Source organism: Oncorhynchus keta, chromosome 1, assembly GCF_023373465.1.
Source record: "Oncorhynchus keta strain PuntledgeMale-10-30-2019 chromosome 1, Oket_V2, whole genome shotgun sequence".
NCBI classification, from domain to species: domain Eukaryota; kingdom Metazoa; phylum Chordata; class Actinopteri; order Salmoniformes; family Salmonidae; genus Oncorhynchus; species Oncorhynchus keta.
In genome coordinates this window covers 32,697,036-32,708,383 of record NC_068421.1, presented here as the reverse complement: position 1 = coordinate 32,708,383, position 11,348 = coordinate 32,697,036, and the positions used below count along the sequence as shown (strand labels likewise).

Below are 11,348 nucleotides of genomic sequence, written 5' to 3'. Positions count from 1 at the left end.
GTATGTGGTCCAGTAGACTCAGAAACCTCTACTGTAGCTTTGAACCCAAATAGCATTATTGGAACTCGAAAATGTTTCAATTAAGCAGGAAACAGCAGAGGGAGCACGCCCCATTTCACTTCAACGGGACCGCAGTGGATGACAGTGAAAAGATTCAAGTTCCTCTGCGTACACATCACTGACCATCTGAAATGGTCCACCCACACAGACAGTGTAGTGAAGAAGGCGCAACAGCGCCTCTTCAACCTCAGGAGGCTGAAGCAAACTTCTACAGATGCACAATTGAGAGCATCCTGTCGGGCTGTATCACCGCCTGGCATGGCAACTGCACTGCGTGCAACCGCAGGGCTCTCCAGAGGGTGGTGCGGTCTGCCCAACACATCATCAGGGGGCACACTGCCTGCCCTCCAGGACACCTACAGCACCCAACCCAATGTCACAGGAAGGCCAAAAAGATCATCAAGGACATCAACCACCCGAGCCATTGCCTGTTCACCCCGCTACCATCCAGAAGGCAAGGTCAGTATAGGTACATCAAAGCTGGGACCGAGAGACTGAAAAACAGCTTCTATCTCAAGGCCATCAGACTGTTAAATAGCCATCACTAGCCATCTAACACACAGTTACTCAACCCTGCACCTCAGAGGCTGCTGCCCTATTATACATAGACATGGAATCACTGGTCACTTTAATAATTTAACACTAGTCACTTTAATTTAATTTTTGAATATTACCTTTATTTAACCAGGCAAGTCAGTTAAGAACATATTCTTATTTTCAATGACAGCCTGGGAACAGTGGGTTAACTGCCTGTTCAATGACAGATTTGTACCTTGTCAGCTCGGGGGTTTGAACTCACAACCTTGCGGCTACTAGTCCAACACTCTAACCACTAGGCTACGCTGGTTTAATAATGTTTACATACTGCTTTACTCATTTCATATGTATATACTGTATTCTATTCTACTGTATTTTAGTCAATGCCACAAAGACATTGCTTGTCCAAATTATATATTTCTTAATTCCATTCTTTTACTTTTAGACTTGTATGTATTGTTGTGAATTGTTAGATAATACTGCACTGTTGGAGCTAGGAACACAAGTATTTCGCTACACCCACAATAACATCTGCTAAATATGTGTATGTAACCAATAACATTTCATTTGATTTGATAAGGCACGAGGGGTTGTGGTATATGGCCAATATACAATGGCTAAGGGCTGTTCTTAGGCACGACGCAACGTGGAGATACAGCCCTTAGCCATGGTATATTGGCCATATACCACAAACCCCTGAGGTGCCTTATTGCTATTATAAACTGGTTACCAATGTAATTAGAGCAGTAAAAAATACATGTTTTGTCATACCCATGGTATACGGTCTGATATACCATGGCTGTCAGACAATCAGCATTCAGGGCTCGACCACCCAGTTTATAAATAAATATATAACATAAAATGTAATAAAACTAATAAATACTTGAAGTATGACAAAACATAATTTATTTCATTGATGCGGAGTGCAGCTTTTAGTCCCTAGGTAGTGTGTGTGTGTGTGTTACATGTCCCTTCCTCCCCAGGGGTCTCTGTATCTGTTGAAGCTGATGACCTGACAGTGAAACTCTGTCAGGGGGCGTGGCATTGGTGTCACTTCCTCCCACTGGCCCCGCCCACTGTGGTACACTTGGACTTCGTCAGTGATCTCATCAGGTGAGTAGTCTCCTCCCAGGATGTAGATTCGGTTGGCCACGCCCACGGAGCCTGCGTTGAACCCGGCACACTCGAACGACCCCTCCCCTTGCCACACACACGTCTCTGGACAGAAACTGTACACCTGGACAGAACACAGAACACAGGACTCAGACTGGTCAGGTGTGGTGAGTTGGTGTTTCGTAGAATAGTTTGTTTTAATGACAAAGTCCCCATGTACTGTATCTATGTCAATAGGACCTGCCTGATTAAATGAAGGAGGAATAAATATAAAGACTTATAGATGGAGACATCAATCAATCAAATAATCAATCAATCAACCAGTCAATCAACAAGTCAGTCACCTTATACGTAGACAAGTCACAGAGGTGTAAAATGTTGTTGACGGACACAGCCTTGACCAGGGTGGCGTGGAAAAACTGACCAAACTCTGCCACCAGGTGGCTCCACTGGTCAGAAACAGCATCGTAGCGCAGGAAACAGTCCAGCGAAGGGTTGAAGGAGTCCGATATCTCCACTGACGAACCCAATGTGTAGATGATGCTGCCGCACGCACTGGCTTCTGGGTAATACGAGGACACAGGGAGGGTTAGAGGTATGTGTGTGTATGTGTGTGTGGGTTTCTATATTTGTGTGTGGGTGTCTGTGTGTCTGTGTGCATTTGTGTATGTATGTTTCTGTGTGTGTGTTCCGTACCTGGGTAGTAGATAGCAGTGGGCAGAGGGCTGACGGAGGTCCAGGTTTTGGCCAGGGGGTCGTAGTACTCCACCTACAGACGATCATCATCATCATCAGAACCATCATAATCATCATCATCATCATCATCATCTTCATTCTCACCTCCATTAGGCTAGGAGTCCCCTCCCTTTCTCCTCTGGTCCTCCCTCCTAGCACATACAGTCTGTCCAGGGTGGTGATGGCTGTGTGCATGGTACGGGGTTTCCCCATGTCCGGGGCAGGGGTGCAGGTGTGTGTGACTGGGCAGTAGCACCAAACCTCCGCTGTCGCCTCATGGAACGGCTCTGCCACGTGAAGACGCACCGTGCGACAACAGTTGCCCCGACAACCACCTGTCACAAACAACTTAAAGAGAGGAGAGGAGATATAAAATAATGATAGTTGATCGAAGCGTAAATTCAGTTGTACCACTCCACTATGTGTTACTGCCTGTGTGTGTGTGCATGTGTGTTTGTGTTTGTATACCTTCTCGGCGTAGCTGGTGAGGGAAGAGCCTGAGGGGTCAGGGGTCATACTAAAACCCGCCCCCTGGCCCTGAGGTAGCTCTCTCCATTGGTCTGTGTCCAGGCAGTAACAGAAGCTGTGGTGTATATCTCCGTTCTCCTCTGTCTTGTGGATGTAGATGTAAGACTGTGTGGTGGCTGGTCTGGCGTCTGGCAGTAGACCACTGAGCTGTGTCTGTCTACTCACTGCATCACTGACCAGACTAACACAGAGTTGGTCCCCTGAGAGGAGATTCTCAGTCCGGGCCAGGGCCTGAACACACATACATAATACATTTTGACTGGTAAGAATAACCATGCATATGTGTATGTGTGTGTGTGTGTGGGGGGCATGCCTATGCCTGATCCTGCATGCGTGTGTGTACCTGCAGGGTGTGTGTGGGTACGTGATGTAGCCGTAGCAGTGCTAGGAGCCGTGGCAACAGCCTCTGTCTGGTCTGGAGGTCGTGACTTGTCCACCTCAGGGATGACCTCACCGCCACCTCCTCACTGGGCACGCTCAGACTGTCCGAACCCAGACATAACTCGAGCACGCCCAACTGGGAGGACAGGAAGTAAATCAGTGTTTCCCAACGTTATTTTTTTTTTTTTCATTTTTTTTTTCTCACCTTTATTTAACCAGGTAGGCTAGTTGAGAACAAGTTCTCATTTACAACTGCGACCTGGCCAAGATAAAGCATGGCAGTGTGAACAGACAACAACTCAGAGTTACACATGGAATAAACAATAAACAAGTCAATAACACAGTAGAAAAAAAGAGTCTATATACAACGTTAGTATTTAAAAGCCATCCAATGCTTTTAAATCCTTCAGGGGGAGTGGACCCATGCACACTTCAGGAGAAAAGGGTTTGGGGGAGTGACAGAGTGGATAGTGACTTTCTCAAAAGCTAAAGTGAGACACAGAGGGATGTATTTACCTTAGCACTAACACACCTAATTCAACTTGATGATGAGCTGATATGTTGAATCAGGTGTGCTAGGGCCCTTTTATTTCAATGCACAAACGTCTTTTTATGAGTCTCAATGAATGACAATGGAAACTTATCAGAGTGGCTCCTCACCGGCATATCCAGGAAGTCTGTAGTCATTGAGAGGTCGTGGAAGTTCTGAACTACAAACTCATTGGCCTGCTGGAGGAGGGAAGCGGAGCCATATCCCTCGGCGAGGGCCAATAGCATCAGGCAGTTGGAGAGCTCCAGGGTTCCTATCAGGAAGTCACTGCATGCTCTGAAGAGCACAGACACCTGGGAAATGGAACACCGGTCAATATATCAACATCACCTCTCAAGTTTCTGAATGGATTTGACATACAGTATGCATCTGACCCAGATCTAGTGTTTGTTCCAAATGCCACCCTCTTCCATTGATAGTGCACTACTTTTGACCATGGTCCATAGGGCTTTGGTCAAAAATAGTGCACTATGTAGGGCATAGGGTAAGGTGCCGTTAGGGTAAGGGTTACCCCAGATGTAGTGTACCTGTAGGAAAGAGGCGAGCTGGAACAGCATGTCTACGTTTTCGTGGGTGACGACCATCTCTCCAGAGTAACAGAAGTCCAGGAAGCAGCGCACGGCTTCTGGGGACTGGTTACCCAGGGTTACCATCCTATCACCACACTCACGCATGTCCAACTCAAACATGGCCCTGCAGACAGAGAACCTTTAGAGCACACACACGCACAGATGCACACACACACAAACCCACACACACACACCAACCTGAAGAAGTCGCTGCAGGCTGCCAGGACACAGCGGTGACAGGGGAAGGTCTGGTCCTGGACTGTTATAGTGAAGTCAAACAGTAGGCCTCGCTCTCTGAACGATCTGAGCATGCCCAGTAGCTGCTGGCTGTGAGCCTCTGACACACACAGCTCAGACCTGTGCTCCGGAACATAGGGAATACTGTTGGGAACGTAGTCAGTTCCCTCGGACCGGGGGTCGGATCCCTCAGACCGTGGATCCATGATCACTCCAGAGTCTGGGACAGAATCAGGAACACTTTATCAGTTTTATGTTCTAAGGTTGTATATTATGCAAACTAGGGGCATCAACTGAGTGAGAAAGAGGAGAACGGGAGGAGGAGGGGAGGAGGAATGACTGATAGCAGCAGTGACTCTATTTAATAAGTGGAGATCTCGCAACAATCATTCTCATGATAGCACATTGGTAGTAGTCAGTGATAAATATCAAAGCTAAATAGGCCTGGGTTTGGTTAAAACCCTGGATGGGAGACCAAGGCATAGCTGTAGATAAATCAACAGTTCAGTAGGAGGTTCTGCCCTGCCTTAACCATGGAAACTCATACTTGAACATTTATATGCAAATACTTAATTTATCTCATAGTAATTGTCATGTTTTTATATGTTGACTTATAAAAAACAATGCGAAACCTATAAGAAAACATTTATTTTGTAGAGGTTACATTCTCAGAACATAATTCATATATTTAGTCTCAAATATGTCTTACAATATCTTTTTAGGAAATGCACCACAATAATGTATTCAATTGTGTATGTCATATAAGGCATATAAGTTAACACATGTACAAATACAGCACTGACATATAAGGAAAAACATACATTTTACCAGATCCTTGTTAGATTACTTCTTAGATGTTTGTACAAATAATGTTCTTCTGCTTTACAATATTCTTATTTGATTTTCATGATTATTTTCCATATGGGGCCTGTGCAAAAGCTCTATAGCCTAGTAGTCTGTCTATCGATCCTTACTGTGGAGCTGGTTTAGTTTAGGAGTCAGGGAAAGAGATGGATGATTGACAGAGGGAGAGGGTTAAGAAAAACATTTGCATGCAGTCTACCTTATTATATCTCAACTGTCTGTAAACGCACGGAGGAGGTGTCTACATGTAAATTATTATTTGTCCCAAAGCAGTTCAGTAGCATTGCTTCCGTGCCTTGTTTAGTATCATATATAGAGTGAATCACAAAGCAGACTATTAGTTCGCTTACTGATTATAATAAAGTATTTGACTAGCACTAGCTCGGGAAAAACAAACGTTCTGTCCATAGATTTGATGAGCTGAGCTGATCAGATCCGATGTTTGTAAACAATGTTGTGCGCGTGCTAATAACTGTTTCAGCACTACGGACAGCTCTCTACCTACCGGAAGAGCGAAGCAACGCGAGGACATGACGTGTAAATACTCAACGTGCGACCTCATTCCAAAGATTTCAAGTATCAAGTATTTCTTCATTAAAAAAACGAGGGTCCCATTCTTCGATTGTGTTTTTTGTTTTGTTGTCTCAAATAATAATAATTTAATTAGGTAATGTTGCACGCATTGAGCCCTGCATATAATATTCTTTATGTGAAAATATGTTTTCTTAATTGGGTTTATGCTCCAACCAGGTTTGATATCAATGAAGAATCACTCATTAACTTGACACACCCCACAATGAATGTGGAATAAAACATTTATTATTCTTCCTGCCAAGTCAACTAGTGGACAAATATTACAACACACCTATACTGTACATATATACATACACCTGTCAATCTGTAGATGTATTAGAATGGCACAAATTAAAGAAAGGAGACAAGGAGTTTAACAGCTATAGACAGTTGGGAAGTGCTCATCTAGTAGATCAGATCACATCTTGGTACTCCGTCCCTCTGCCGGTACTTCCTTATTCTGTGTTCTCTGATTCCATGACACCCCTGTGTGTTCACCCTCTTCCTCTTCCAAAACCGCCACCACCACTTCTTCGATGATGTCATCAGGGTTGTCGTAGCCGCCCTCCTCCCAGCCCACGGAGGGGGCGATAGGGTCTGCAGGGTCAGGGGTCGTTGCCACCGTGTTGAATGAGACGAAGCCCACTAGGATGATCACCAGAGACACCATGTACAAACCTGAGAACTACACACACACCAGATGTGCTATATGAGATTACACATTAACAGTCATCAACACACTGAACAGGGTCACGGTGACCATTTCTCTTCAGGACTAAGATGTTTTAAAATAAGGACAGCAGTGTCCTGTGACAGGACAGCTCTAGTGGGATGGATCCTGCTATCTCTGTTTGTGTTCTTATCACAACTGCCTCCTTGATCGCACAGGGATTAGAATAGACTAGTTTGAAAGAGATTACAGTGAGTACAGACATAGTACTGCAACAATCAATCAATCTATCATCCATCATTGGAGTCATCAAATCATTGATTAACTAGTCTCTTTATCTATTGAGAAACACAATCAGCAACTGAACTGTCAAATGGCTCAACCTACTGTACCTACTATCCCCAGTGTGTGTGTGCTGTGTGTGTACTAACCGTGTATTGAAAGAGAAACAGGCCACAGAAGAGGCTGAGGAGGTCTGCAGTGAGCAGGGAGAGGTTGACTGCTGTAGCACTGGTCTTCTTGACCACTATGGGCATACAGCTGTACAGGGTGTACATACACAGGGCATAGCCAGCAAACAGCAGGCCTGGGGAGAGAACAATTATACATGATAAAATAAACATTGTTTTCCCAGAGTATGGCAGACAACAGCACTTCTAATATTTTTTTCTTATCGCTCCTAATGTGCATCTGTCTTTGTACTATTTTATTATGTGTTCATATCTGAATATTATTGATCCTTGTCTGTGTAATCGTTGATGATGCTTGTGGTGATAAAACAATTTCCCAAGTTGGAATCAACAAAGTACTAATATCTTCTACTTATACACTGGGCATAGTCAGCGAACAATAGGCCTGAACAGAAAAACACAAACATTATACCGGGAAAAAATCATTATAAACAAGGAAGATCAACTTTTGCAGATCCAATAAAACACAAGATAAAGAGCAGCAAAGAGCTGTGGAAACTGTTCTTCTGCAAGCTGACACAGCAGACATTCTGTACTCTCTGTAACCTTGCCACCACCACTTCTGTAATCCTAAGAGTGGCCTGAGGTGGGCTGAGGTGGTCTAGTGGTTAACACTACCGAATCCCAGACCCACAGCTACTTTGTAACAAACCCTCTCCTTACTTTCCTTCTTTTACGCTGTCCTATCTGTTCAATAAAAAAATAATACAAAATATCAACGAATGTACAGGTAACTGCCAAAATAAAGGAAACACTAACATAAAGTGTCTTAATAGGGCGTTGGGCCACCACAACAGCTTCAGTGTGCATTAGAATATATTCTACAAACATCTGGAACTATATAGGAGGGATACGACACCATTCTTCCATGAGAAATGACATAATTTGTTGTTTTGTTGATGGAAAATGCTGTGTTGGGTGCCGCTCCAGAATCTGCCATAAGTGTTCAATTGGATTGAGATTTGGTGACTGAGACATACACACACACCCTTTCAACCCCCTATGCTCCTTTGAGACCCCTCTTTCAAAGTCACTGAGATCTCTTCTTCTAGCCATGGTAGGTAAAATAATGGGAAAATCTGCATTTTTATACATGACCTTAAGCATGATGGGACGTTAATTGCTTAATTAACGTAGGAGCCACACCTGTGTGGAAGAACCTGCTTTCAATATACTTTGAATCCCTAATTTACTAAAGTGTTTCCTTAATTTTGGCATTTGCCTGTATATTTTATTTTGTGGTACTAACCAATTCTCCAGTCCCATTGGATGTTTGCCACATTGTTATGCTCCAGAACGCCCCTGTAGCAACACAGCAGATCACTCAAATCAACCACATTCCCATTCTACTACCTTCTCCCTGAACATGCACACACATCCACATGCAGATACATGTGCACACACACACTTACAGTTGTATGCCACTGATGAGTGTGCCAAACAGGCCGACCATGCCTAGGAACTCCACTCTGCTGAGGTGTTTGACGGTGTACTCCTGACACACATTAGACACAGCATATAGACTGGCACTGAGCAGGACCAAGCCATCACCTAACAGAATGTCTGAGGCTAGGAGAGACAGAGGAAAGGATAGAGGCAGGAGAGGAGATAGATAGAAGAGGAGGATGAGGAAAGAGATGTGGTCAATATGTTACTATTTATTATATGAACTGAGAGATTAAGGTAATGAATTAATGAATGGAGTGGGCTCTTACTGGATCCCAGGTCTCGTCCAGCCAGTAGGTCAGCTCCCACCATGGCCCCCACCCCCAGCAGACAGACACACACAGAGACGTAGTGCACAGGTCTGTAGCACGTCTTCAGGAACCAGCAGGAGAGTATCATCAACACAGGGATCACAAAACAGTCCAGCAGCTGGAAGACAGAGAGACACACCAGAATAGTTACATACGTCCAGAAGGCGAGGTCAGTACAGGTGCATCAAAGCTGGGAACGAGAGACTGAAAAACAGCTTCTATCTCAATGCCATCAGACATCATTAAAATAAATACTTATTTTCCACCATAATTTGCAAATAAATTCATTAAAAATCGTACAATGTGATTTTCTGGATTTCTTTTCCTCAATTTGTCTGTCATAGTTGAAGTGTACCTATGATGCAAATTACAGGCCTCTATCATCTTTTTAGGTGGGAGAACTTGCACAATTGGTGGCTGACTAAATACTTTTTTGCCCTACTGTAACTCAGCACACACGCACGCATACACCCATACCCACAGGCAGGCAAGCAGGCACGCAAGCTCGCACACACACAAAACAAAAACATACAGGCATACACACACACACCCTCTCGTAGTTCTGACCTGTATACTGGTGAGTGTGGTGTACTGGTAAGCCTTAACCACAGTGTAGTTAGCCTCGACGTCCACCAAGCCTAGTAGGAGATACTTCCACCACCTCTTCTTTAAAATTGGAAACATATTTTCATCCCCTACAGCACGTTAGGAGAGGGTAACCTGGAGGTTATTGCACTGCTACACAATTATGACATTTTATAGAGTTGACAAATGTAATATTCTGACGAGGAGCACCCTGGGGTGGTGTGTGTGAGAGAGACTACCTGTTCTTCAAAGCAGAACATTGGTGTGCGTGAGTGTGTGTGTGAGAGAGACTACCTGTTCTTCAGAACAGCACGTTGGTGTGCCTGAGAGTGTGTGTGTGTACCTGTTCTGAACAGCAGAGCGGTGGTGTAGGTGAGGCAGAGCAGTGTGTAGCTCATAAAGCTCTGAAGCATGGGCGTGTCCACGTGGTAGTCTGAAGCCAGGTACTGGGATGTTACTGCTGTGCCGCAGATGAGAGCAGCCAAACCCTGACCCATAGCAACTGTCTTCACCAGCTGCCTGTTAGGACAAAGGTATACGTGAAGAGGAAATTCAGCAACTCTTGGAAGACAGTGGACATTGATTAAGCTGTGTCCAGGCTACTGTATGCTATCTGCCAGGGACATACACAACTCGGACTAGGCTACTGGACAGTGGACACATTCTTGGACATTGAAAGACCTCCACTACATCACTATATGTGCCAAATGGCACCTCATTCCCTATATAGTGCTCTACTTTTGACCAGAGCCCATAGGGAGTTGGTTAAAAGTAGTGCACTATATAATGGATAGGGTGCCATATGGGATCCAGATCATCACTATTATAACATCTCTCTCTCTTTCTAATTGAGTTTTCTCTCCTCATAGACTCACCACGTAAACACTTCTTTAGGGTTGAACTTCAGAAGCTTCTGGATAATAAGGCATTTTCTATCATCATTGTTGCTGGGGTCTGTAGCTATAATCCCCTCTGTGTCTTTCTCAGCCATGTTGTCTCACTGTAACAGTGGGGTACTGGGATGGGGAATACACTGCTGTGTGCTGCCCGGACTGAGGCGTTTTCCTTTCTACTGTGCTACCTGGGCTGAATGATTAACAGTGTTCTCTAATCAAAGTGCAAAGATCACTTAGTGCTTTTAGTAGTGATGAAAGTGGCTGGTACAATGAATGATGGATAGGAGAGGAAGGCTGTGTGGATTTAAACATATAAATGAAAGTGGGTGGTACAAAGTGGGTGAAAGTGGGGTGTGTGAAACTGTGGGAGTTGGGTTGGGGGGTATTTAGATCAGTGATTACTTAATTTCAGCTAGGTAATTACTCCAAGGAAGGAAAGGCTTGAAAGACGGAATAGAGAGGAAGGCTGTGTGGATTCAGTCAGGGTCCATATCCCTTCTCTATGTTACTCACTTGTCTCCAAGTCACATAGCTACTGTACATATAATGTACTGACTGACCTGTAATAAAACTCAGTGGTTCCATGGCAGTCAAAAGCTAAATTTAGCACTGGTCCAGCCACCGCAACTGTGGCCTACTGTATGCATTTTCCAACACCTGCAAAATCCTATTTGGTGCAATGTCTTAAGTGCAAAGAGCAGCACATAAAAATGCAGATAACATGTCATGACACAATACTGTAATCTGGCCAAATATTTAGCCTTTTTATCTACATGTCTATTTTTATTGCGCTAAATAGGAAGCTCCATGACCTAATCCCTTC

The 11,348-nt window shown here is 44.3% G+C and overlaps 2 protein-coding genes across 3 annotated transcripts; both read right to left on the bottom strand.

The window, feature by feature from the left end:
• Nucleotides 1-554: 554 nt before the first annotated feature.
• kbtbd3 (kelch repeat and BTB (POZ) domain containing 3) lies at nucleotides 555-6,181 on the bottom strand. 2 transcript variants are annotated; one of them, XM_035762204.2, is made up of 10 exons: nucleotides 5,532-6,181; nucleotides 4,672-4,930; nucleotides 4,432-4,597; nucleotides 4,015-4,197; nucleotides 3,317-3,490; nucleotides 2,914-3,204; nucleotides 2,551-2,793; nucleotides 2,407-2,479; nucleotides 2,055-2,272; nucleotides 555-1,834 (listed from the first exon to the last, which is right to left on the bottom strand). In XM_035762204.2, the coding sequence occupies exons 2-10, from the start codon at nucleotides 4,914-4,916 to the stop codon at nucleotides 1,559-1,561; spliced, it is 1,869 nt and encodes a 622-aa protein (XP_035618097.1). In that variant the 5' UTR covers nucleotides 4,917-4,930; nucleotides 5,532-6,181; the 3' UTR covers nucleotides 555-1,558. The 2 variants fall into 2 exon arrangements, with proteins under 2 accessions (XP_035618097.1, XP_052377881.1); XM_052521921.1 differs by lacking the exon at nucleotides 5,532-6,181 and having other exon boundaries at nucleotides 4,672-5,024.
• Nucleotides 6,182-6,378: 197 nt separating this feature from the next.
• Nucleotides 6,379-11,337, bottom strand: LOC118375769 (solute carrier family 35 member F2-like). Its single transcript, XM_035762405.2, has 8 exons — nucleotides 10,505-11,337; nucleotides 9,973-10,148; nucleotides 9,612-9,739; nucleotides 9,003-9,162; nucleotides 8,700-8,856; nucleotides 8,537-8,589; nucleotides 7,249-7,403; nucleotides 6,379-6,832 (listed from the first exon to the last, which is right to left on the bottom strand). The coding sequence occupies exons 1-8, from the start codon at nucleotides 10,618-10,620 to the stop codon at nucleotides 6,566-6,568; spliced, it is 1,212 nt and encodes a 403-aa protein (XP_035618298.1). The 5' UTR covers nucleotides 10,621-11,337; the 3' UTR covers nucleotides 6,379-6,565.
• Between the last annotated feature and the right edge of the window lie 11 nt (nucleotides 11,338-11,348).